General features: G+C 46.2%; 1 protein-coding gene across 3 annotated transcripts in view; it reads left to right on the forward strand.

The window, feature by feature from the left end:
- The window catches only part of LOC142499713 (lactase/phlorizin hydrolase-like), a 46,226-nt gene that overhangs the window by 16,972 nt on the left and 2,171 nt on the right, over positions 1-27,083 (forward strand). The window contains exons 1-13 of one of the 3 annotated variants that reach the window (XM_075609500.1): positions 6-557; positions 726-831; positions 2,313-2,391; positions 3,118-3,793; positions 12,563-13,205; positions 15,150-16,706; positions 18,108-18,376; positions 19,397-19,687; positions 20,883-21,081; positions 21,859-22,061; positions 23,845-23,954; positions 25,005-25,139; positions 26,203-26,423. In XM_075609500.1, the coding sequence (XP_075465615.1) occupies positions 2,339-2,391; positions 3,118-3,793; positions 12,563-13,205; positions 15,150-16,706; positions 18,108-18,376; positions 19,397-19,687; positions 20,883-21,081; positions 21,859-22,061; positions 23,845-23,954; positions 25,005-25,139; positions 26,203-26,423 (4,357 nt within the window). In that variant the 5' untranslated portion in view covers positions 6-557; positions 726-831; positions 2,313-2,338. Of the gene's footprint in view, positions 1-5; positions 558-725; positions 832-2,312; positions 2,392-3,117; positions 3,794-12,562; positions 13,206-15,149; positions 16,707-18,107; positions 18,377-19,396; positions 19,688-20,882; positions 21,082-21,858; positions 22,062-23,844; positions 23,955-25,004; positions 25,140-26,202; positions 26,424-27,083 lie in introns of those variants that run through there. The other 2 variants (XM_075609498.1, XM_075609499.1) reach the window with 2 other exon arrangements.

Below are 27,083 nucleotides of genomic sequence, written 5' to 3' on the forward strand. Positions count from 1 at the left end.
GTCACTCACCGGCTGAGCACAGTCACATGGTCCTGTGGAGTGTAATTCTTAAAGGGGCCATGTCCTGTGCTGCTTGCAGACACATGGGGGGTTACATTAGTATTTGCCCCAGTGCTGGATAAGCGTTTGATTTTTGGGAATATGCGAGTACCAGTCCTAAACCCCTGTTTCCCAGAACACTTCTAGTACATATTGCACTATGTTCTGGTTTTTCTCTTGTACTTTCCGGTGACGTCATTGCGTTCCCCTGTCTTGGAAATCATGTTGTGTTACCCGATGTAACGGAACTTTGTGTATCTGGGCTCAGGCTGCGATTATACTAAAGAACTGCAATGCGCGCGCGCGCCTCTGTGGCGTCACATTTGCGACGTCGCGGAGCGACATGTGCAGAAGCACATTCTTCTGCGCGCGACTGCCGGGGAGACGAGGCTGACATCTGTACTTTGATTGGACGGCTGTGTCACGTGACGCGGCCATCGCAAACCTGAAAACAAATTTGCAAATCTCTTCAACTGTCTTCCGCATTGCAGTAGGAAGCGGCGCGGCCGTCGCCATTGGTATAAACACTTAGCAGTAATGTATACTCTTTGTTTTGGTGCCGCGCGGTGTCACTACGGGTGACGCCGTGGGCGATTTTTGGTATAATTACGGCCTTAGGAGGGCATGCCTGCAATACTTCTTAAATCTTTGTTCATTTCTCCTTGAATGACCTGTTTGTTTTACAGCGTATCGGAAAGGGTCTGAAAGTTTTGGTTTTCAGTTTGAAGCTGAGCGACTGCTCTTCCCAACGGACAGAAAATCCCTTTCTTCCTACCTTTAAAATATCTGCAGGTAAGTAAGTGCCCACTGGGCAAACTCTACAACTCTGTAATATGATAACGTTATTTAAGGTGCAATCCCCGAACAAGAACAAAAAGGTATGGAAGAAAAACACAGGCAGCGAAGGGGTTAAAATAGCCAGCACTCCCCATAGAAATCATAAATCAGACATTAAAGATAAATAAAGAGATTGTATCCCAAAGGGAGATACAGAGACCTTCCAAAAAATGGGGCACACATAATATATATAAAAAAATATATAAAGATAATTTATTACATCACTTTAGACAACTATGTATCGCCTATCTTGCCAATGTATGTAATGGCCACTATAGACATAGGCAAGATGAGACTCGCCAAACTAGAATATATGATACAAATACATAATAATAATGTTGAACTTCTTAATATATTAACCCCTTAGAAGCTTAAGTGGACAGCTATCAATGGTCAACCCACGACTAGCTAATCACTTGGGCTAGTAAAGGTTTCATATTTGCATATATAGATGTTATGTCGTTTGTATTTTATTTGTAGGGTGTATATGTTGTAGGATAAGTTTAACCCCGTTGGTGCCTGAAAGCATTCCTTTGCAGCACATCGGTAGTTTCAGGCTATTGAAAACAGTCCCATTACATAACACAAGAGTAGAAAACTGATATATCCCCCAGCCACACACAATTGCGCATTTATTGGAGTCCCTGTTCCGAAGAGCTTACAATCTAATTGGTAGCTAGGAAGAACGTACAGAGACAATAAGAGGGTGTTCTGGTAAGTGCATCTGCAAGGGGCCAAGGTTTATCTATAAGGTGTAAAGTATCCGCCTCGGAGCTACTCATATGCTTCGTTAAGGTGGTGTGTTTTAAGGTGCGTCTTAAAGGCTGATAAAGAGGGTGCTAGTCGGATATTGAGGGGAAGAGCATTCCAGAGGTGTGGGGCAGTCAGTGAGAAAGGTTTAAGGCGGGAGAGGGCTTTAGATACAAAAGGGGTAGAGAGAAGGCATCCTTGAGCAGAGCGCAAGAGCCCGGATGGTGTATAGCGAGACAATAGGGCTGAGATGTAAGGAGGAGCAGAAGAGTGTAACGCTTTAAAAGTGAGGAGGAGAATTGAGTGTGAGATGCGGGATTTGATCGGAAGCCAGGAGAGGGATTTCAGGAGGGGAGACGCTGAGACAGATTTAGGAAAGAGTAGAGTGATTCTGGCTGCAGCGTTTAGGATAGATTGTAGGGGAGATAGGCGTGAGGCAGGAATTTTCAGCTGTACAAATGAGAATGAATATTAGAACCCATTTATGAATAAATAATTCTTACAGAATACGAAGGGAAGTGTAAATATTATTGTCGCACCTCCAAATTTTGTTTTTAACGCCTAATTTTAGCGCAGCAATATTGACCTTTGGTGAATCGAGGAAGGGAGGTAGGACGGACCCTGGTGCATAACCCCCCCCCCCCCACCACCTTTATACCAATGACTTCCACATCTTTGTGTTTCAGCGGTGATCAGCTATGGTGCAGTGTTCATGGGATATGACATTAATGAGTTTTTAGACCATTCAGCTGTCAGCAAGGAAAGGTACGTGTGTCTATTTATCCCACGGCTATCACACTACTATCCCACAGCTATCCCACGGCCATCCCACGGCTATCCCAATGTACTAAAAAAAACACGTAGTTCTACTTTTCAAGCGTTTTAAAGATCCACAGAAGCCATTGTTTTTACATTGTCTTTATGTGTAATTTACCACGTAGGGGAGGATGATGAAGCAATGAGGCAGAGAGAGGGAGGAAGGAGGTTGAGACAATGAGATAGAAAGAGATGGGCTGTCTCCATGATTAGTGTGTGATTAGCACGAATCCATAAATGTTAATAGGATGGAGGCTCAAGTTATAAATGGAAGATCTCCACACGGGAACATCAGAAGGAGGTCTGAGATTGGAGGGGGTGGACAAGGGCTCTACAAGCGACCTAGCACGCCAACTGACCCAATAGGAATAATATGTAATTTTACTTTAGATCAGGAGAGTGGCCAACTCCATACACAAGAGCCACGAACACGTCAATTTAAGCATATCCCTCGTTCAGCACAGGTGGCTCAATCAGTGGCTCAGTTGAAGACTGAGCCACTGATTGAGCCACCTGTGCTGAAGACGGAATATCCTTAAAACCCGACCTGTTTGTGGCCCTTGAGGACTGGAGTTGGCCATCAATAGTGTGCTTTATGTTGCTTGTTTTACATGAAACTTTTCATTTGCTCCCTCATCACTGAAATCCATTGTTGCGTCTCTTGCATTATCATAGCTTGGGAAACCTACCAGCCGTGTCCTATGCCTCTCGCTCATCGTACACCACCGTTTGGGACAAGTTTGCAAGCCAGTCCGCAGCAGAGAGAGACGCCTTCTTGTATGACACCTTCGCCAGTGGTTTTCAGTGGGGAACATCTACCGCAGCCTTTAAAGTGGAAGGAGGCTGGGCAGAGGGTGGAAAAGGAGAAACTATATGGGACACATTTGGTCATCAAGGCCATGCTGAAAAGAATGAAACCGCAAACGTGGCTTGTGATAGCTACCATAAAATGGACTACGATGTGTATCTTCTGAAGGGGCTAGAGTCCAAAATGTATATGTTTTCTATATCTTGGTCTAGGCTTTTCCCAACAGGCTTCAAGTCTAAAGTGAATGCAAAAGGCTTAAAATACTACAACAAATTAATTGACCGCTTACTTCACGCAAATATTGAACCAATGGTTACCTTGTTTCACTGGGATTTACCCCAACCGTTGCAAGAACTTGGAGGTTGGCAAAATGAGAGCGTTATAGATGCTTTTGTGGACTATGCAGGTTTCTGCTTTAGCAGCTTTGGTGATCGGGTCAAATTATGGGTAACATTCCATGAACCATGGGTTGTTGGCTACGCCGGTTATGGCACTGGACAACATGCACCAGGAATTAAAGATCCAGGAGACACCTCATACAAGGTATAACATGCATGGGATGGAAAATTTATCAACATGTTTTCATTCATGTTTATCACAAATTGTCCAATATATATATACACATATATATATATATATATATATATATATATGAAGCATAAAGTGGAATGTGTACTCATTTGCATGTAATTTCCCAGAATCCCTTGCTGCAGTGGAAGCACTGTATGCTGGGCGATAATGGTGAAAAGCAGGGTTGCAGACCTGTCTAAGACATGCAAATGAGCACACAGTAATATATACCACTTTCTTCAAAGCTGCAAACACGCTCCCTGAATCTTTAACTGGGACTGTCATCTTTCTGGATTTATTCCTTTTTTCTGAGTGGAACATTTATTTTGGACATTTTCCATATCACTATCACATTATGGTTTGTAGATTTAATTAGTTTAAAATTGTGGTAAAGTATTTTTTTTCTTATATGTTATTATAATTTTATTAATTATTGCTATTAGTGTCACTATATATCCTCCTAAGCACTACATCATTTTTGTGTTGTTTTTGTAATATATATATATATATATATATATATATATATATATATATATATTATATTTATATTTCTGGGTATGCACCTTAACCCTGGCTGTGCTCAAAGCTGTGACCATGCAGCAAGCTTAAGCCTATAGGGAACCATGTTAAAAATGGTTTTTGAAGCAAAAAGTGGCACTGTGTGCTCATTTGCATGTCATTTCCCAGAATCCCTTGCTGCAGTGGAAGTGCTGTGTGCTGGGTGATAATGGTGAAAGGCGGGGTTGCAGACCTGCCTAAGACATGCAGATGAGCATACAGTTGTAAATATATATATATAGATGAGATATTACCAGATGGAGGTCCAGCAACAAAGAGACAGCACACCAGGGGTATATTCAAAGTAGTATGTATTGTAGAAACATACAGGCACCTCAGCCAACGTTTCGGTCTGCAGAGAGAGACCTTCCTGCAGACCGAAACGTTGGCTGAGGTGCCTGAATGTTTCTACAATACATACTACTTTGAATATACCCCTGGTGTGCTGTCTCTTTGTTGCTGGACCTCCATCTGGTAATATCTCATCTATTTGATTTTTTATGTGATTAGCATCTGGATACCTTGTGACATGTGAGTGCTGGTTGTTGCAATTATCTATCTATATATCTATATCTATATAGCAACTGTAAATATTCCTGTATATTCATTTGCATGTCTTAGACAGGTCTGCAACCCTGTCTTTCACCATTATCACCCAGCAAACAGCACTTCCACTGCAGCAAGGGATTCTGGGAAATGACATGCAAATGAGCACACAGTGCCACTTTTTATCTCATGCTCACATTACATGAGCAACCCTTAGCGAATGCATGCTGCTTTAAGTCACTATATCTATATATATATATATATATATATATATATATATATATATATATATATATATATAAAATGTCTGTGAGGATCCCTAGAGATCCAATATACCGACACAGCACAAGAGATAATCACATACAGTGTGCATTTCGTACCCAATAAACCTCTTTTATGTGATTATCTCTTGTGCTGTGTCGGTATATTGGATCTCTAGGGATCCTCACAGACTTCAACTATTTACCCTTTACCTTGCACACGTCTCTCTCTCTCTCTCTCTCTCTCTCTCTCTCTTTTTCTCTCTCTTTCTTTCTTTTTCGTCCACCTCTACCTGCAGCACCTTGCTCTGGCAAAGGGTTAAACCGCGAAACATGCTACATTGCGCTGAACATGCTACACTGTTGAATAATAATGAGCAGTGATCAAAGTGGGATGATACTATTATGTTTCAAGACAGTACGGTATATGTTGTACAAAACTAGGTCAGAACAGCTTCCTCAACATGTTTAACGGTTTCAATACACTGAAAACCTGCTCAGTATTGTGACGATCGTGAGGGTTTGGCCCGGGATTAACGGGGTTACCCCCCAATTGGCCACCCTCTAACCTCACCAGGGAGACCAGGGGTTAACTGGGCTGAGGCCCAGAAATGTGATTTAACCCTTGTTATAACATGAAAATGCTTATTCCCCTGTTCCCCCATGTTGTATTGTTATATCAGTGTCTGCACCACACACACTGGGACTTAAGGGGTTAATATTATATGCAGTGCTGAATAAACAGGAGCCGTTCCCTGAAAACGGGTAATTTGGGAACGGAGTGAGCCAGCACCCTGATTCGTGGTGGACAGCATCAGCGTAAAACCCCAAGGACACCCCTATTAAAAATATAACTTTGTCATAAGGGAAACATATATTTTTGATAACGTGCCTTTCTGTTGCAGTTTTTGTACAGGCAGGATGCTAGGGTCTCTGCCTGCCCCTTTGTAATGCATGAGGAACCAAATGTTTTTGACACCTATGAGCTGGGTTACTTGCTTATGCAAGCAGGACAGCTTGCTAGAATTTACATAGCCCTGATCAAAGGGTAATTACCTAATTGTTTATGCGAGACCCAGGAAGCTAGAGTGGGGGTGAGCATTATAACTCACACTTACAAACGCCTCTGCTTCAAGAGGTCTGGGCATTGAGTGTGTAATCTAAAACCAGGTGACAAATGTCCCCTATCCAGGGGTCCCTGCTTCAAAGGGTTTATTGATGGGGCAAGGGTGGGGCTACCCAAGGAGGAAATCAGAATGAGTGACCTTATTAAATATAAGAATATTATGAGATGTCCTTGGCCGAACATGCTAAGAGTTACATATGTGTATTCGTGACCCCAAGCCCCACCTGGGAAGTCTAAACACTTCATATCTAACAGCTACTAAGAGCCAGATATTAATATCTCACTTAATTTTAATATTACACTGTAATGTTTGGTCTCTGTGGGAGCGTCAGGCGTGACGGAATGTATTAATATGTTTCGCATGCCAGTAAGTACTACTGAACTGAAGTTATGAAGTTAGGTAGGTATTTACAGCAGATATGGAATTTTGGTTCCATTCTGTTATGGTAAATAAGCAGGAAGAGCATCCTGCTGGAATTTACATAGCCTGGTCATCAAAGGCTCAATTGCTAATTGTTTATGCTTGGCCTAGGGACTAAAGGAAGTGAATGTTTTTTGTAAATGTGGTACTTCACACTTCAATGGAAGCCAAAAGAGCTTCAAAGACTTTTTGCTAGCCGTCTCGGCACCTAGGGTTAAAGAGATGAGTTTTGACATAGTATTTAAGCCAGAATCACCCCTTTACCCATTGTCTTCATGGCTTCATGCAAATGTCCTTCATGTGCTTCATGACCTGCCTGTCTTGCTGTGATGTCTGCTGAAGTATGGAAGAAATGGCCGAGTCTGTAATCCTGATGGCTTTCTGTCCTAATCTTTAAGTAAGTGTCTATATTTTGCTGTTATTTGTACATTTTGTGTGTTCACCTTTATCAAGGAATAAATTATATTTTATCATATCTAAGTCTCGTCCCAGTTCAAACCCAGGTATATATATATTTATATATATTTTTGGTGTAAATTACAGCCTGTCATAAGCTACCGTGACAAGCTTGTAATTAACTGGTGGCAGCTGGCGGGACTGAACTGGACCTGGATTACAGTATTCTGCGGGGTACTGTGATCCAGTGGGAACTTGATGGTAATTGCAAGTTCCTGGGACTAAAGATATTGAACACACAGTGTACAACATATAACACAAGATATGGCACCTCCTCACTGTTCCCCTACTTGTGAGAAGCATTGCCTCCAGAACCAAAGTGCCAGCCATCCGTCTGACTGGAGCTGGGCACTGAGACCGGAGGAGTGCATCAAGTTGGCGTGGGGAGAGCAGCCAGCAAGGCTGAGAGAGAGACAGCAATCGGTGAGCATGAAACCCGGCAGGCTGAGCAAAGATCCACAGCTGCAGCCGCTGTAACCACCAAACCACCCGGAGAGCAGGGAATGGACCCAGCTCCGGGATGGCAGAGACTTGTGGAGGGAGCGGGTGATCGCGGAGACCCCGAAAGGTTTACAGCCGGAGAGGTAACAGCCGCTGCGGTGGCCAGTCCATTTTCCCTGGAAGAGCTTTCACTGTTGTCTGCGTGGGGAGGGATGTGGTCCCAAGCGGAGCGGAACGAGCTCCTGAGGCTGGCGTTGTCCCGACCCACTTACCCCCTCCCAGAGCCCGGCGCTCCAGCAACTCCGCTCTGGACTCCGTTGCCCCTTGCTGGGGTTAGTCCACCGGCGGCGGAGAAGCTCTGGAATGAGCCCGGCGCTCAGGCAACTCCGCTCTGGACTCCATTGCCCCTTGCTGGGGTTAGTCCACCGGTGGCGGAGAAGCACCGGCAGTCGCTGCGGCACTGCCAACAAATGGGCCACAATAATGCCCAGTGCCCTGACCATGCGCGGTCAGGCGAAGAAGCCCCTCAGGGCCAGCGCTCACGAGCTGCGGAAAAGATGACCCAGTTAGCGGCATCCTCTGATGGCTCCCGCCCAGCCAGGGCGACAACCCTCCTCAGGACGTCTCCTGGAGAACCTGGACAGGCTGCATCTGCAACAGCGGTGGAGAGCAGCGGCCATCCACCTGATCCCGGCGGAGAACCAGCGGCAGAGAAGAAGCCGCCACTCCGGCATGCTGCCGGCGGCAGTTTTATTTGGGGGGAGGGACAGGGTTTGCGGGAGGGGGTTATTTTACCAAGTTTGCATGGAGCTGTGTTCCTCCACAAAGACCTGGAAAACCTTGTCCTGCACCGTTGTACCTGTACCCAACCCGGGCGCTGTTGCGGCAGCAGCCTGGTGCTGCCCAGCCCAGATGGGGCCGGCGGCGGCCACTCCAGTCCCCCTGCAATTGGGACCAACGAAGGCGGCGGTCTCTGCGGCGACCAGCAAGGTAAGCCAGACCAAGTCGCAGACTAACTCTGACTTATGTTTCCCTAAGACTGTACCCTGTTGATTCACTATAGGGGTGACCGGGGGGTGGCAGGAGATAGAGGTACCAGGGGAGGGGAAGAAAGGGCAGCTAGTGAGCCAGCCAGATTTCCCCATTACCCTGGCGGAGCAGCAAGGGGACTCTCAGTTAAGAGCCCCACTGTTGCAGCCTTGCTATGGGCTGGAGGTATCAGGGGTTGTGGCAAAGTTAGACCACCCCCAGATTACCTGCCAGCCAGGAGCTAAGGTGGGTGCATCTGCACCAGCAACCCTGAGCTCATCTCCGGTAATGGGGGCACGGCTTCAGGGAGAGGGGCTCGCCCCGTTAGCACCCAGCTCTAGGGTAGGATTGCCTGGGAGAGGGTTGGGTGGGCCAGTGGGAACCGGGGAGGGAAGGCAGCAAGTGAGCCAGCCAGATTTCCCCATTACCTTGGCGGAGCGGCATGGGAACTCTCAGTTAAGAGTCCCACTGTTGCAGCCTTGCTATGGGCTGGAGGTATCAGGGGTTGTGGCACAGTTAGACCACCCCCAGATTACCTGCCAGCCAGGAGCTAAGGTGGGTGCACCTGCACCAGCAACCCTGAGCTCATCCCCGGTAATGGGGAGACAGTGTCAGGGAGATGGCCTCACTCAGGTGTCCCTAGGGTCCAGGCTAGGATTAGCTAGGGAGAAGCGGAGTGAAGGGAGGCTGCAGGTAGGTAGCCAGCATCAGATCTCAGTGAGAGAAGGAGGGCTAGTGATAGCCGTAGGAGGTACAGCAGCAGGTATTGCAGCTAGAGTTTCCCGTTACCCTGGCAGAGCCTCAGGGGGTGTCTCAGATCAGCAACCCCCTGTTGCAGCCTGGCTATGGGCTGGGGGTATCCGGGGCAGTGGCAGGCTTGTGCCACCCCAGGGATACCTGCCAGCCAAGAGCTAAGGCGGTTGCATCTGGAGAGGTGCCCCTGAGCTCATCCCTGGTAAGGGGGAGACAGTGTCAGGGAGATGGCCTCACTCAGGTGTCCCTAGGACCCAGGTTAGGATTAGCTAGGGAGAAGCAGAGTGAGGGGAGGCTGCAGGTAGGTAGCCAGCATCAGATCTCAGTGGGAGAAGAAGGGCTAGTTGTAGCCGGGGAGGTACAGCAGCATGTATTGCAGCTAGAGTCCCCCATTGCCCTGGCAGAGCCTCAGGGGGTTTCTCAGATCAGCAACCCCCTGTTGCAGCCTAGCTATGGGCTGGGGGTATCATGGGCAGTGGCCAGTTTGTGCCACCCCAGAGATACCTGCCAGCCAAGAGCTAAGGCGGTTGCATCTGGAGAGATGCCCCTGAGCTCATCCCTGGTAAGGGGGAGACACGGTCAGGGAGGTAGGTGCACTCAGGTAGTTCCAGGGTCTGGGTTAGGATTGCCCAGGGAGGAGAGGAGTGCAGGTGGGCTGCAGGGAGGTAAGCAGCAGGAGTCATCAACAGGGGCTGAGGTGCTGGGCCTAGGGGAGGCTAGGCAGGGAGACACTGGGGAGCAGGGAAACATAGGAGGTCAGTGGGGTGTCAGGCAGCTGGCAGAAGCTAGGGATGGGCTAGGTAGGCAGAAGGTCCCTTGTCCTGACTGGCCAGGAGTGACTCCCCTGACAGATTCCCCAGGGTTCCCAAAGGAGGGGCTGTGGGTAGATAGGCAGCCAGGGAGGAGAGTCAGGAGTATAGCGGAGCAGCTACAGGTTGGCACAGAGCCACGGCAGGTAGGGTCCCTACAGAATAGTGACATAACCCTTTCCCAGACTTGGTTGACCGGAAAGCGACGGTCTGTGCTGGATAGCTGGTCTCCTGTTGGTGCAGAGACATGCCAGTCTCTGGGCAATGTGCAGCATGGTCTGCACAGGGGCCCCTTCACCATGGACATGGTTCACCAGGCACTGGGTGGGGGGCAGAGGGAGGCAAAGGAGAATGCCCGGCGGCCACGGTGGAGCCCGGCTTTGCAGGATCTGGACTTTACAATCCACTGTGGCCTGGACAATGTACTGGTCATTGCCGGAGGACAATTTTGCCAGGCCAACCCCTCAGGACGTATTGAGTGCTTCAAGGGTGCCAGTGGTATCCCAGGGCCAGGGGGAGGCAACTGGGGTACCCGGCACCCCTTGAGCAGGGGAGGTGTGACGATCGTGAGGGTTTGGCCCGGGATTAACGGGGTTACCCCCCAATTGGCCACCCTCTAACCTCGCCAGGGAGACCAGGGGTTAACTGGGCTGAGGCCCAGAAATGTGATGTAACCCTTGTTATAACATGAAAATGCTTATTCCCCTGTTCCCCCATGTTGTATTGTTATATCAGTGTCTGCACCACACACACTGGGACTTAAGGGGTTAATATTATATGCAGTGCTGAATAAACAGGAGCCGTTCCCTGAAAACGGGTAATTTGGGAACGGAGTGAGCCAGCACCCTGATTCGTGGTGGACAGCCTCAGCGTAAAACCCCAAAGGACACCCCTATTAAAAATATAACTTTGTCATAAGGGAAACATATATTTTTGATAACGTGCCTTTCTGTTGCAGTTTTTGTACAGGCAGGATGCTAGGGTCTCTGCCTGCCCCTTTGTAATGCATGAGGAACCAAATGTTTTTGACACCTATGAGCTGGGTTACTTGCTTATGCAAGCAGGACAGCTTGCTAGAATTTACATAGCCCTGATCAAAGGGTAATTACCTAATTGTTTATGCGAGACCCAGGAAGCTAGAGTGGGGGTGAGCATTATAACTCACACTTACAAACGCCTCTGCTTCAAGAGGTCTGGGCATTGAGTATGTAATCTAAAACCAGGTGACAAATGTCCCCTATCCAGGGGTCCCTGCTTCAAAGGGTTTATTGATGGGGCAAGGGTGGGGCTACCCAAGGAGGAAATCAGAATGAGTGACCTTATTAAATATAAGAATATTATGAGATGTCCTTTGCCGAACATGCTAAGAGTTACATATGTGTATTCGTGACCCCAAGCCCCACCTGGGAAGTCTAAACACTTCATATCTAACAGCTACTAAGAGCCAGATATTAATATCTCACTTAATTTTAATATTACACTGTAATGTTTGGTCTCTGTGGGAGCGTCAGGCGTGACGGAATGTATTAATATGTTTCGCATGCCAGTAAGTACTACTGAACTGAAGTTATGAAGTTAGGTAGGTATTTACAGCAGATATGGAATTTTGGTTCCATTCTGTTATGGTAAATAAGCAGGAAGAGCATCCTGCTGGAATTTACATAGCCTGGTCATCAAAGGCTCAATTGCTAATTGTTTATGCTTGGCCTAGGGACCAAAGGAAGTGAATGTTTTTTGTAAATGTGGTACTTCACACTTCAATGGAAGCCAAAAGAGCTTCAAAGACTTTTTGCTAGCCGTCTCGGCACCTAGGGTTAAAGAGATGAGTTTTGACATAGTATTTAAGCCAGAATCACCCCTTTGCCCATTGTCTTCATGGCTTCATGCAAATGTCCTTCATGTGCTTCATGACCTGCCTGTCTTGCTGTGATGTCAGCTGAAGTATGGAAGAAATGGCCGAGTCTGTAATCCTGATGGCTTTCTGTCCTAATCTTTAAGTAAGTGTCTATATTTTGCTGTTATTTGTACATTTTGTGTGTTCACCTTTATCAAGGAATAAATTATATTTTATCATATCTAAGTCTCGTCCCAGTTCAAACCCAGGTATATATATATTTATATATATTTTTGGTGTAAATTACAGCCTGTCATAAGCTACCGTGACAAGTACCATAACTGGTTTAAGGCATTTTGACCACTGATAATGTACATACTGTACGCTGTTTTATAGCAACAACAAATGTTTTCCAGGATCAACTGCTGCTTATAAAAATGTCTTTTAATCAGAATAGTCCCTAGCTGTGGGATTCTTATATCTTTGTTTCCCTTTGCTGCTCCTCTTAGGTTTCCCACGGCATCCTGAAAGCTCACGCAAAAGCTTGGCATGTGTACAATGATATATACCGTCCCCAGCAACGGGGAAAAGTGGGCATCTCTTTAAACTCGGACTGGGCAGAGCCAGCGTCTGCTGCTCCTGAGGATGTGAAGGCCGCTGAGCGCTACATGCAGTTCATGTTGGGCTGGTTTGCCCATCCTATTTTTGTTAACGGCGATTACCCTGAGGTCTTTAAAACACAAATGCAGCTGAAGCACCAGCAGTGCCCTGACACCGTGTCTCCACTGCCCACATTTACAGAAGAAGAGAAATCCTATATCAGAGGATCTGCAGACTTCGTTGGCATTTCCCATTATACTTCCAGGCTGGTCAGTGCTCCTGTGAATACCAGCTGTGTTCCAGAGTATGATAACATCGGGGGCTTTGCTCAGCACGTGGATCCTTCGTGGCCCGTGACCTCCTCTTCCTGGGTCACAGTAGTACCCTGGGGTATCAGGAGGCTGCTAAATTTTGTGAAAGAGGAGTATGCGAAGAGCGGCCTTCCGATATACATAACCGGGAACGGGGCGCCAACGGCATATGATGGAGATGTGTTTAATGACACTGCAAGAATGGATTATTTGACTGCCTACATCAATGAGGTTTTAAAAGGTAATTTACACCGTAATCACATCTGGGGAAGTTTTAGAACAGGTTTAACTTCCAGCGCAGTGCGCCAGAGCTTGTCACACTGAAAGTAATAGAGAGATGCTGCAAATCTGCCCTGCTGCATTGAAAGTTGATGTTTCAACCCTCAAGCCCCCCAACAGGTCAGGTTTTCAGTATATCCCTGCTTCAGCACAGGTGGCTCAATCAGTCCAAGCATCAGCACGGTGGCTCATTCAGTGCCAGCTTCGGCACAAATGGCTCAATCAGAGGCTCAGTCAAAGACTGATTGAGCCACTGTGCTGAAGCTGGGATATCCTGAAAACCTGACATTGTGGGGGGGAGAGAGGGGGCTTTGAGGACTGGAGTTGAGCCCCCCTGGTCTAACCACTTCAGGGGAAGAGCTGCGGGGTATATTGGTTCTAGAAACGAGCAGCACTAAAGCTGACAGATTTGGGAAGGATCTGCATTGTGTTGCTACTTTTAATTTATATTAACGTTTAGGAGGCTGAGATATTGAACAAGGAAATGTGTAACAAGGACAGTCACTTTCCCCAGCGACATGATCCTTTATGGGTTGTTGTTTGAAGTCTCCCCTGAAACTTGCTTTGGCCATGGCATACCTGACACTGTAATGTGGGTATTTACACCATTTTTGTATTGCTCTTTCCGTCTCTGTTTTTATATGATAGTTAGTGATTTTTCCCCCACTCCCTATTTTTGTTGGTTGTGTAATTTTGTTGATACCTTTTTGATATTTTGTAATCCTTCAGATGTGACACTGTGGTGTGGCTCACATCCACAAATGAATTCTTGTTATATTATGTATCATAAAATTCACATTTCATTATAATTGAATTCTCTATATTGTGTATTACCATTTGGGAAACAGGCTATTCGTTGCATGGTTTCCCTCCCTCTTCCTGTGCCCCAAGATCACTTTATCACCCAATTTGACCATGTAAGGCCTTTGTATGAGAATACTTTTTGAGTGTCCTTTTTCTTTCTTTCTTTTTCTGTATCCGCTGACATTCTGTATTCCTATGTTACAGCCACACATTATATAATTTATGGTGAGTTAAAAAAAAAAAAGGTACAAAAATTCTCCACCATAAACTATACAACAAATAAAAATATCACTTGTGAGCACATTCACGTCTTAGGCTGCGTCCATAGAACGTGGAGCAGCGCTGAGCGGCGTGGACGCTGATGCTCACCTGATCAAGCATGAGCGATTTCATGCCCATGCAGGCAAGCCAGCGTCCGCGATCGGGAGGCAGGGGGAGGCGGGGCAGTGATGTCACTGGGCCAATCGACTGCGACGCACCGACTTCAACCTCACGGCGCCGACGTCACGGCGCCGTGACGTTGACACTACTTCGCGCCGATTGGATGTTTTCAGCCGACAGTGCGCTGAAAAACAGCTTGGCTGTCGGCTGAAAAATCAAACTCGTCAGCACGTCTGCGGACGCTCGCGTGAGCCCCCTCTAAAGACATCCTTATTGAGGATGCCGGGGCTCAGCGCGGAGCGTCCGCACAATTAGCGCTGCTTGTCCTTCTATGGACGTGGCCTTTTAGACACGTCTGCAACTCTGCTTTTCACTATTATCTCTTAGCATACAGTGTTTCCACTGCAGCCAGGGATTCTGGGAAATTACATGCAAATGAGCACACAGTGTCACCTGTTGCTTTATATCCATTGTAACGTAGACCCCTATAAGCAGTGTTCGACAAACCTATACATTTGCACGCCCCGGGCGAGTGGATTTAACATCGTGGCGAGCTCCTATTGGCCCAAGCAGCACACATTTGGTACTAGGTGGCGAGTAGATTTTTTTGTTCGGCGAGTAGATTTTTTGGTGATTTGTCGACCACTGCCTATAAGCATATAGAAGCCCCGAAACACATGAACAAATGCTGACTCAAATCTGTCTCCCAATTTCCTTGCAGCTGTGAAGAATGACGGAGTGCCTGTAAGTTCATATGTAGTCCGGTCCTTGCTGGACAGCTTTGAAGGGCCACGGGGTTACAGCCAGAGATTTGGTTTACATTACGTGGACTTCGGAGATGCAAACAGACAGAGGACCCCGAAAGAGTCGGCATATTTATTCTCCGGCATTGTTAAACGCAACGGCTTCCCAAATAGCAAGTTGACCAGTGGCGCGGCTTCAGGCGCAAGAATGTTTAACCCAAGAAAGCTATCACCCCTGCCAGCCTCTGATGTTCCCTCAAAAGCAAAGGTCGTATGGGAAAAATTCTCAGGCCAAAGCGCCTTTGAAAGAGATATGTATTTCCATGGCACGTTTCCAGATGATTTCAAATGGGGAGTTTCCACCTCTTCTTATCAGGTTGAAGGAGGATGGGACGCTGATGGAAAAGGACCCAGCACATGGGACACATTTACACATGTTCCTGGGAACATTGTTAATAATGACACTGGAGATATTGCATGTGACAGCTATCATCAGCTAGATGCAGATATGTACATGCTAAGGGCTTTAGGAGTCACAAGTTACAGGTTCTCTTTGTCTTGGTCTCGAATCTTTCCATCTGGAAAGGGTTCCGCCAATGCTAAAGGGGTTGACTATTACAATAGGCTTATTGATGGCTTAGTAGCGAACAACATAGCTCCAATGGTGACACTTTACCACTGGGATCTACCCCAAGCACTCGAGGATTCAGGCGGTTGGGAGAATGATTCAGTGCTCGATGCATTTCATAGCTATGCTGATTATTGTTTTCGCACCTTTGGAGACCGGGTCAAGTTCTGGATGACATTTAATCAGCCCCACAGCATCGTAGCAGCTGGCTACGGTGTGGGTCTGTTTCCACCAGGTATCAAGGACGATCCTGGCTCTGCTCCATACAGAGTCGCTCACCGTTTATTAAAAGTCCATGCCAGGGTCTACCATACGTATGATGAGAAATATCGGAAGAGTCAAGGAGGGGTGATTTCGCTGAGTCTCAATACAGAATGGGTAGAACCCAAAAACCACAAGGAACCGAGAGACTTGGAGGCGGCTGACCGCTACCTGCAGTTCACACTGGGGTGGTTTGCACACCCAATCTTCAAAACTGGTGACTACCCGAATGTCATGAAATGGCAAGTGGCAAATAAGAGCGACTTGCAGGACCTGACATCTTCCAGGCTTCCAAGTTTTACAGAGGAGGAGAGAGCATATATCCAGGGGACGGCTGATGTCTTCTGTATAAACATCTACACCACAAAAATAGTGCAGCATAAAACCATCAAGCTGAAACCAGCTACTTTTGAGGGAGATGTAGACATAACTGAAGAGGTTAATACAAACTGGCCATCAACAGCGGTTAAAGAGCACCGAGCAGTGGCTTGGGGGTTAAGGAGGCTGCTTAACTGGGTGAAGGATGAGTATGGAGACGTTCCTATTTATATCACTGAAAACGGGGTCGCGACAGACGACAAGGCTGATTTTGATGACACCAACCGTATATTTTACTACAAAACCTACATCGACGAAGCCTTGAAAGGTAAGAAGATTTATTTAATACCAATGATACTTAGTGAGGATGTCTGGGACAGTGGTTGACGTGTTCATTTGGAAGATCCAGTGAGTGGGAGATGTTGTTTAAACAGCACATTTGCAGTGTTAGGCCCCGCGTATAGTGCCCGCGAAGGGCGACGTGACGGGTGACGTCACCCGTCGCCGCTTGCGAAAGTTATATTTCGCTTTCTGCCGGCGGTGCGGGCTTTCTGGCATTTGATTGGTTCAGGGGCTCTCACATAATGCGACAGCGGCTTGAAAAATCAAATATTGCCAGCTTCCAAATTTGGCGATGCAACGTCGCTCCGTCGCATTGTCACCGTCGCGCTTACTATAAGCGCACGCGGCGGCAATGTATTTGTTTTTGGTCGCCCGTCGCGGGCACTATACGCACGGCCTTAGAATACAATCCCTCGGGCGTATGAAACAGCCTGGAACAGCTCGCAGAAGAGAAGATAATCTTACTGTATAAGTGAAACTATGGAAACCAATGACCGAGGATTTATAAATCCCACCCACGGCTCCAGCTTAGAAATCCCACATTTACTACATGTGGGCCCTTGGTAAATGTGTAGATTGCATATTCCACTGAAGTAGCTATTGTCTTTCACCAAATCAAACTTTCACACATACATTTGTGAAGCACTCAAACATGTCTTAAAGCAGGGGTGCTCAACTCCAGTCCTCAAGACGCCCCAACAGTTCAGGTTTTCAGGATATCCCAGCTTCCTCAGTCGAAGACTGAGCCTCTGATTGAGCCACTTGTGCTGAAGCAGGGACTGATTGAGCCACCTGTGCTGAAAAAGGGACTGATTGAGCCCCTGTGCTGAAGCAGGGATATCCTAAAACCTAACCTGCTGGGGGGTGGGAGAGGGGGTGGCTTGAGGACTGGAGTTAAGCACTCATGTCTTAAAACAGCCAGTAGCTTTGGTATAGGAGCACTCACAATAATTCCATAACAGCTCCACCGCCAGAGGGGATCACGTGAAGTAACCAGAAAAGGAGACGGCACTTCCGTGGACTTGTGATAAAGATTGTGATGGTTTATTTGAAGGATCGACAATGGACAAAGGTCCCCAAAGCAAGACGGAAACGTCAACCCTCCACTGAACCTTCACAAGTCCACTGCAGTGCTGCCTCCTTTTCTAGTTTTCTTAAACCGTTCCATGGCAGAGGGGTTAGGAATACATTGCAAAGCTTATCTTTGCAACGAGGTGCTGCCCTCTTTGGTAGTGGAAGAGTTAAAGCTCTGCTTTACGTTACGTCGCTGGTACCTCTGACAGCGGAGGAGTTAATACAGGGGTTAGTGTTTTCCGCTTGCTGTAATTGCATTATAATTGAATACCTGACGCATGCAACTGCAAACCCCACTTCTCCTTGTCCACAGCTCACAGATTAGATGGGGTGAACCTGAAAGGGTACAGTGCCTGGTCTCTCATGGACGCCTTTGAATGGAATTCGGGGTACAGCGTGAGGTTCGGTTTGCACCATGTGGATTTCCTGAATCCTAACAGACCGAGGACCCCTAAACGTTCCGCAATGTACTATGCCGAAGTTATACGGAACAATGGGATCCCGCTGGACAGCGACGACGCATTCCTGTTTGGGGAGTTCCCAAATAACTTTGTATGGAGCGTGGCATCGGCATCGTACCAGGTTAGAAAGCAACGAGGTTATTTGCTAAACTGTCCCGGCTGCAAAACTGGAGCAAAACCAAATGTAAAATAATTGCACCAGATTTATCAAAGGGAAAACTCCAATTGTCTTCACTGGGATCCTTTTCTTTAATACATACTGTTTTTGCACTGATGTCACCCCAGTTTTGCAGCTGGGAGACTGTAATAAATAGTCCCCAAATCTCTGTACCTTTCTGTTTTCGGATATTGTTCCCTATTTTGGGATCTCTTGTGTACTTGATTCTAAGCCTTTTCCCATGTTTTGTGTATTATGCTTCGTGCATACACGTTATGTCTGGGACCAATAATCCCACAGACAGCTTGTGTATCCTATATCTGGGTATACACATTGTCTCCCTGAGCAGAATTTAGTGTTCTTTTAACATTAGATAACAAAAGTGATCTTGTTTATTTATTTTTTATAATTTGCCAACTTTTCAGAGTTTACATTTGTGTTTCCCTGTGATTTCTATGTATTTCAATTTAAATGTCGTATAGCTTTTTAATTTGACAGAAAACATGTTTTTGGTTATTTTTTATTGTAATCATATTATATTTTAATCATTTGTAATCAATAATGATGCAGTTCAAAGTCCCAGAACCCATATTGGTGGAGAAGTGTAGATGTATTGTCGGTTGTGATACCTTTTAATGAACCAAGACTTCTTCATACATGAAATTATAGCATGATACAGAGGTTGGGAGCCCCACAGGTCTGTTCTTTGAGCAACGTGTTGCAGGCAGAGGTTAAATACGTGAACAATATACACCAGGGGTGACCAACTCCAGTCCTCGAGGTCAGGTTTTCAGGATATCTCTGCGTCAGCACAGGTGGCTCAATCATTGTTCACTCTATGACTGAGCCACCTGTGCTGAAGCAGGGATAACCTGAAAACTTGACTTGGTGGTGGCGCTGTAGGACTGCAGTTGGCCACCCCTGATATACACCAATTCACAAGAACATGTCCAACCAGAGCTCTCTGTTCTTGGGGGTTTTCAGATTGAAGGAGCCTGGAGAGCAGATGGGAAAGGACTCAGCATCTGGGACCAGTACTCACACTCCCCTTTAAGAATCGGAAATGATGATAACGGGGACATAGCCTGCGATAGCTACAACAGGGTGGAGGAAGACGTGGCTCTGATCAAGGATCTCAAAGTCACTCACTACCGGTTTTCAGTCTCTTGGCCACGGGTTCTCCCAGATGGGACGGTGAATTTTGTCAATGAAGTTGGGCTGAATTACTACGTGCGACTGATTGACGCTCTTCTTGCAGCTAATATCACACCCCAGGTAATAATTAGGCATCGGTCCCTGTGCTGTAACTTGCTTGTGTTTAAAGGAACAATGCAGCTACTGAGCAACTATTACTGAATCCAAGCAGAGGGGTGTCACACATAATCAGGATAGCCCCAATTTGGGGAGGCTCCAGGTCAGGACATTCTCCACCCCTTGCACCGTGGAGAAAACTTAAACTGGCAGCAACATCATTGTCAGTGACACAATGAATAATGCCAAGCGGCCTAGTCTCAGAAGAGGACCGCACTACAAGATAGCATTGCATAGTTACGTTTGAAAAGAAGCCGTTAAACATTCAGAGAATGGAAGCGGTCTAGGACATTTGGTTGTGGCCGTTTCGCTGTGAGCAAGTCGCCGCCATCGTGTAGCCGCCACTTACCTCGCCGCCACTTACCTCGCCGCAGGGACATCTCGGCGCCGGCTGTTTCACTGCTAAGGTAAGCTCCCAACCTTACCCCTTCACCCTAAAAACCCCTAATCTCAACCACTGATACCAACACTACTCCCTTACCCCGTAGCCCCTTACCCTAATCCCCAACCATAAAAGCCCTTACCGTGAAACCCCTATCATAAACCCCTTACCAACCGCTAAATCCCCTTAAATTAACTTACCTTATTGCAGAAACGGCCGGGCGCTGAGTGTCCAGCGGCTGAGTGACCAGCGGCGGAGCGACTGTGGCCAAATGTCCGATACAGGAAAGGGAAACCTGCAGATGTCTAGGCAACAGCATTAAACGTGATACTGTCACTTAGGATGGTGGTTGTAGCGCTTACCATACTGTAGGTGTTGCACCCATATAAGCAAAGCAAAAAGAACAGGCTTATAATTTCAGAATATTAGTACTGTGTGAGTGTGAGTACGAGTGTTTAATAGTGAATTTGTGTAGGGATTGTTTCATATCAATTAGATTGCAAGCTCTTAGGAGCAGGGACTCCTCTTCCTAAATGTACAATTTTATGTCTGAAGCACTTATTCCCATGTTCTGTTATTTGTATTATTTGTTATTTATATGATTGTCCCGTGTATTACTGCTGTGACGCGCTATGTACATTAAGGGCGCAATATAAATAAAGACATACATACATATCCTCACTGAAAGAAAGGATATAGAATGTGTAGTTCGGTGTAGGTCAACAGAGAATGAAAAGATACTTTCTAATGATTGTAACAACTTTTGATTTGTTGCAGGTAACAATTTATCACTGGGATCTGCCGCAAGCTTTGCAAAACATTGGGGGCTGGGAGAATGAAACTATCGTGCAAAGATTTAAAGAGTATGCTGACTTTCTCTTCCAAAGACTGGGAGACAAGGTGAAGTTCTGGATAACTATCAATGAACCGTATATCATTGCCAACCTTGGGTACGGCTATGGTACAGCTGCACCAGGTAAGAACATTATTCTAGCATCATATTAACCCAGTAGTTTTTCAACAGGTGTTCCTAGGAACCCTTTGATTACCTGGGATCCCCTAAATGGTTCCGTGCAATTTTCAAGTCACTTGAAAATTGTACCAAATACAGAAGAATTTACAATGCATCTGATCTCAGACAGACGCGCTATTAGAGAGGGTTGGGGTTCCTTACAATGCATCTGATCCCAGACACGCTATTAGAGAGGGTTGTGGTTCCTTACAATGCATCTGATCTCAGACAAGCTAATAGACAGGGTTGGTGTTCCCTAGAATTTCACAATATAATTATAGGGCTCCTTGGCTTAACCCAAAAAAACACTGTACTGTATTAACCATTTCCCTGGCGGAATGGCCTAGAAGTCACAGAGCCGAGCACTTGCAATACACTGTATGGCCATGTTTCTGACAATCTTTATCTATATGGCTCTGCAGTGTATGCAGGATTGTACATACTATGCTACAATTATTAATGAGTTACTGCCCACAGAGTAAACAATGTCATTTTGGCACCCGAGGTACAGGGAAGTAAAAATGACTTGTACAAAGGCATATGTAGCTAGTATTGGTTTCCCACGCCCAAGACAGTGACTTTACCACAAAATCACTGTCTCCCATAATTATGATGAGTTCTTTTACACTAACAGATTCACAGCAGCTAACTAGTAGGTAACCTGGGCTCTAAAACAGACATTGCTTTAACCTCTTCACGAGTTATTGTGTTTCCATATCATTTGCTTTTGTTTCCTTTAAGGAATCGCTTCAAGACCTGGGCGGGCACCCTACGTAGTGGGGCATAATATAATAAAGGCTCACGCGGAAGCCTGGCACCTCTACAACGACACCTACAGAGCAAAGCAAGGGGGCGTCATCTCTATTACCATCAACTCAGACTGGGCAGAGCCAAGGAATCCCTATAAGCAGGAGGATGTTGATGCAGCAAGAAGATATATGATGGTATGACGTGTGAAGATCTAACCCCGTATTCATTATGGGGATATCGGGGGGCAGGCCGACGGAAAGCTTTCCTATTAAATGGGGTGCTACATTTTAATCAATGAAAGCATTCTAACATACTTATTCTAATGGTAACGTGTGCATGCACATGTATGTAATAGAGAAGCTATATCAGTAATATTCTCTGACACGGAGAAAGATTGTTGACTTGCGCTTACACTTAGGCCTCGGGTATGGTCAGCGCTTAGGCGCTGACCCGTGCTGAGGCGCACTGCTGCTCGGCAGTGAGCCCCTGCAGCCGCAATGAGAGCGGCTTTAACAGGGGCTCGCGCACGCTTCCGCAAGCGTGCGGAAGCGTGTGTCTTAAGAAAATTTTAGTTTCTGCGCTTGCCGAAGCGCAGGGCCGGTCAAGTGAGCGGTTCGCCCAATGAGGGCGAACCAGCTCCGTGACGTCACAGGCCCCCCCCCCCCGACACACCCCCGGACGGAGCGCGGTCTAAGGCCAGGGACAGCACCCGCTTACCCTCAGCCTCAGCGCGCCTCCGCACAGCTAAATTCACTATGGACTTAGTCTTAAGTGTAAGCTCTTCGGGGCAGGGGCTCCTTTTTCTAAAGTATTTTCGGTAGGAAGCGCTATTATGTCACGTGTATTACTGCGGTGAAGCGCAATGAACATGGATCGTGCTATATAAATAAAGATATACATACTGTGGCGACAATCTTTATTCTAACTTTTGCCCGTCTTGTCCCGCGGGTCATTACGGGCTGGCGCCGAACGTGGCCCCCCGGTTGTTCCGCCCTGCTCCACGCTCCAAAAAATAAAATACCCCCTTACCTGCAGCCTCCTTCGGGGATGCCTGGCGTTTTCGGGATGCCTGGCGTCTTCGGGGATGCCTGGTGTCCTCGGGATGCCTGGCTCACGTGACCGGCGCCGGGCTGACGCGCGGAACGCCGGGAAAAATAAATAAGGAAGCCGCGTCTGCCCGCACTTTGCGGTGGCGGCCGAGTTAGAATAAACTCTGCCGCCACTGTACATACAATATGGGCAAAGGTGGGAGGTGTTCGATGTGCAGTAATGGTTTATTTAGTATTATCTAGTGCAGGGGCGGCCAACCTCAGTCCTCAAGGGCCACCAACAGGTCAGGTTTTCAGGATATCCCTTCTTCAGCACAGGTGGCTCTGTCTTTGACTGAGCCACTGATTAAGCCACCTGTGCTAAAGCTGGGATATCCTGAAAGCCTGCCCTGTTGCCGGCCCTTGAGGACTGGAGTTGGCCACCCCCTGCTCTATGGTTAGGTAGAATGTCTCCTTAATACTCTTATTACACAGAAAGATATAATCACTTTATGATGTCAATGAAAAGGGAAATCAGCACAGGAAATGCAAACGGCTTCATCACTCCCAGAAACCCCAGCAATGTATTGCAGAATGCAGCCTGAACATATCACACGCACACGGCCGATCCAAGGAAACACCCCCACTACTGTAATTGAGAATCCTTTTCTCTGATCATTAAGGGGATGTTTTTGTTTTTTTACACACTTCTTGCCCCCAGCTTTGCAACCGGGACACTGTGCTAAACAGACGCCTATATATCTACATAATATTGCATTGTGGACAATACCAGTTGTTTTTTTTTCTAAAATCTGATTATCTATTTATTTCCCCTTTGGTTCATGTTAAAAAAAATGAATAATGGCTTTTGTTCAGTGATTTCTTCTTTGGGAGCACTCTGATTTATTTATATATATATAATGTATGCATTTCTCTTCTGTTTGCCTAGTTTTACGGTGGTTGGTTTGCACATCCTATTTTTAATAATGGCGATTATAACGAGATCATGAAATCCACGATACGGGAGAGAAGTCTCGCTCAAGGGCTGGTGACCTCCCGGTAAGAACAGATACCAATCAGATTTTATAAGGAAAAGTTTGGACCACTACTAGAATAATGTGTGTGTGTGTGTGTGTGTGTGTGTGTGTGTGTGTGTGTGTGTGTGTGTGTGTGTGTGTGTGTGTGTGTGTGTACGTGTGTGTTGTGTGTCTCACAGTTTTTCCATGGAAACTAATTTACTGCTATATTTTACTGTTACTGCTCGCTGACCCTTAAACAGCCGGTCAGTAAGACTATTCACGTTCTGTGCAAGGTAAACGAGTAGAGAGTGGCACACCCGTATTGAATAAAATAATATCACAACTTGACAACGTTTCGGTTTTCCGGCACACCTCCATCAGGACTTCAAGAACAGTGAACAAAAATGCAGTTTATTACAAACGGACACCCACAACTCGCTGCCAAAAGGCTTCCCTGTGCCCTCCCTGTAACTCCATATAAACTCTATTGTTGGTCACCGTTCCTGAAGTCTGGATAAAGGTGCTGAATCACTGAAACATTAGCAATGTAAAAATGTTTTGTTACTATTTTATTGAATACTGGTGCACCCCGCGGTCCCCTTTCCCTTGGATATGTGCAGGTGCAGCTTCTGCTAGGATTGAGCAACAGGGGATGGATCTTTACTGTAGGGCAGGGGAGGCCAACTCCAGTCCTCAAGACCTCAATTATGATTAAGTTGCATCAGTGAACTGACTTTAGCACCGAATATTAGGGCACAGGAAACACCTGTTATTACGGAAACACATGAAACGTATAATTATGAATATTCTATGCAAACCTGAGCGCTACGAGTAAGTCTCACGTTACAAGTAGGAGAGTTACTCACCCGGCTGCATTTTCCAACTCCTGTCAGAATTAGAATTGCTTTTAATTATTGTTATCAAACCTTTCTCAAATATCTAAGTAATTTACACAGTATCTTCTCAGTTCTTTGACCTGGAAATGATGGTTTAAACATTTTGTTTAAAGATAAAGGTCATGTGTTAACTAAACAGAAATGATTCAATATTTAAAGCACAATGTGGTAACGTATATTGTGATACACTATAGACTCCCAGAGTTCACAGAGAGTGAGAAGAGGAGAATTAAAGGGACATACGACTACTTTGGCTTCAATCACTACACCACCATACTAGCATCTCCCCTGAACTTTCCACAATCTCAGCAGTCCTACGATGCAGACAGGTGAGCATTACAAAGAAAACCTTAACGTTTTTCATTGCTGACAGTGGTGGATTTAAAAAACTGCCGCCCTTAGGCACTTACCTGGTGCCGCGCTCCTCTTCGTGCCGCGCCCTCTCCAGCATCAAATGACGCTGCGAAATCACGTTGCCGCATTGCCATGGCAACGCAACACCATGTAACGTCGCAGTATCATATGACGCTGAAGGAGGAGCGCGGTACGAAGGAGGTTAGAACTTTACAGAGGCCCCACGCTCTCCCCCGGCAATCAGTGGGGAAGACGGCGGGGCTTCTGTATATGGGGGAAAAAGGGGGACATTGGCCGCCCCTAAATGTTGACCCCATAGGCCCAGGCCTGTCAGGCCTAATGGGAATCTGCCACTGATTGCTGGGACAAGAGACCGGGAAAGGGAAATACATTATTTAAAAAAGGTAAAACAATGACATATTTGAGAAGTGAAGAGAGAAAATGGGGGGTTTGGGATATTTAAGTAAGATCGCTTATAGTTTGGTATTGTGCATTATTTTACTCTTGGGTACTTCCAACAATCACAAAATATTTCAAAGCCAAACACACGTTTCACTGTTTTATATGCTAGTGCCAGTGACCAGCCTATGAATGGGACTAAAACGTTCTCCAGCACAGGGAAGCGGCCTTTACAGCATATTAAGTAGGAGCCTCAGGGTTGAGTTGCAATGCATTGCAACGCCAGGAAAACTGGTGTTACAAATTTAAACTTGCTGACGTGTGTGTGTGTGTGTGTACAGTGTGCAATGTGGCAGACAATCTGATAGGGGTCCATGTTAAAATGGATAAGTAGTAGAGTGGCACTGTGCTCATTTGCATGTCATTACCCAGAATCCCTGGCTGCAGTGGAAGCACTGTTTGCTAAGACATAACGGAGAAAGACAGGGTCGCAGACCTGTCTGAGACATGCAAATGTACCACACAAGTGGGATTATATATATATATATATATATATATATATATATATATAATATATATATACACACACACACACAAAATCTAGGACACTAATACTTTGTGCGTAAATCAATGTTATAGAGGAGTGGCTTCACTGACTGACCGAAGCTGGCTTGGATCCGGTTCCATTTGGTTGAAGGTGACACCTTTTGGCTTCAGAAGAATATTAAACTGGATAAAGGAAGAGTTCAACAACCCCCTTATTTATGTGACAGAGAACGGCATTTCTGAACGCGGCACTGATCTAAATGATACCTGGAGAGTCCAGTACTACAAGGGTTATGTCAATGAGGCCTTGAAAGGTAAGAGCCATTACAAGCCTTCAACTGCATAAGAAACTCAAACCATTGCTGGACACCCCACTGGTATACTGTATATACAGGATAAAAGCAGGGGGTCTCCAGAGCTGAACCCCATTAATTTCAGCTCTGGGAACCCCCTGCTTCCAGAGATACTTACCTCCGAATTAGGTGCCTGTAGCAGCTCTCCTTGGCTGCCAGGGGTCACAAATTGTCCGCTGTTGAACGTTTTCACGTCCTGCGGGCTGATAGGAAACTGTGACGTTATCAGTGCGGCTTCGTATTGGCCCGCGTGACGCGGGAGCTTTAAACTTGAAAGCACTGCTTGCTGAGCCGGAGCAGCTACTGTCACCTACTTCAGAGGTATCTCCGGAGGTAGGGGGTCCCGGGAGCTGAAATTAACGGGGTTCAGCTCCGGAGACCCCCTGCTTCAATGCTATATATTAAAAAAATGAAAAACAATGACATTTTAGATTGCTCCCAATTCATAAAAAAATGTATTCCTGAATAAAGGCAGAGACCTGATATTATGACGCAAGTTTATTCTCATAAACCTAAAACTAGCATTATTTATTCCTGCTGGTTTTTTCTACGCTGAGCAGATCATGATAAAAGAAACCGTTTCATTTTCATTCTTCAAGCACATAATAAAGCGCTTTATTG

The sequence above is a fragment of the Ascaphus truei genome, chromosome 7 (assembly GCF_040206685.1).
Source record: "Ascaphus truei isolate aAscTru1 chromosome 7, aAscTru1.hap1, whole genome shotgun sequence".
NCBI classification, from domain to species: Eukaryota; Metazoa; Chordata; class Amphibia; order Anura; family Ascaphidae; genus Ascaphus; species Ascaphus truei.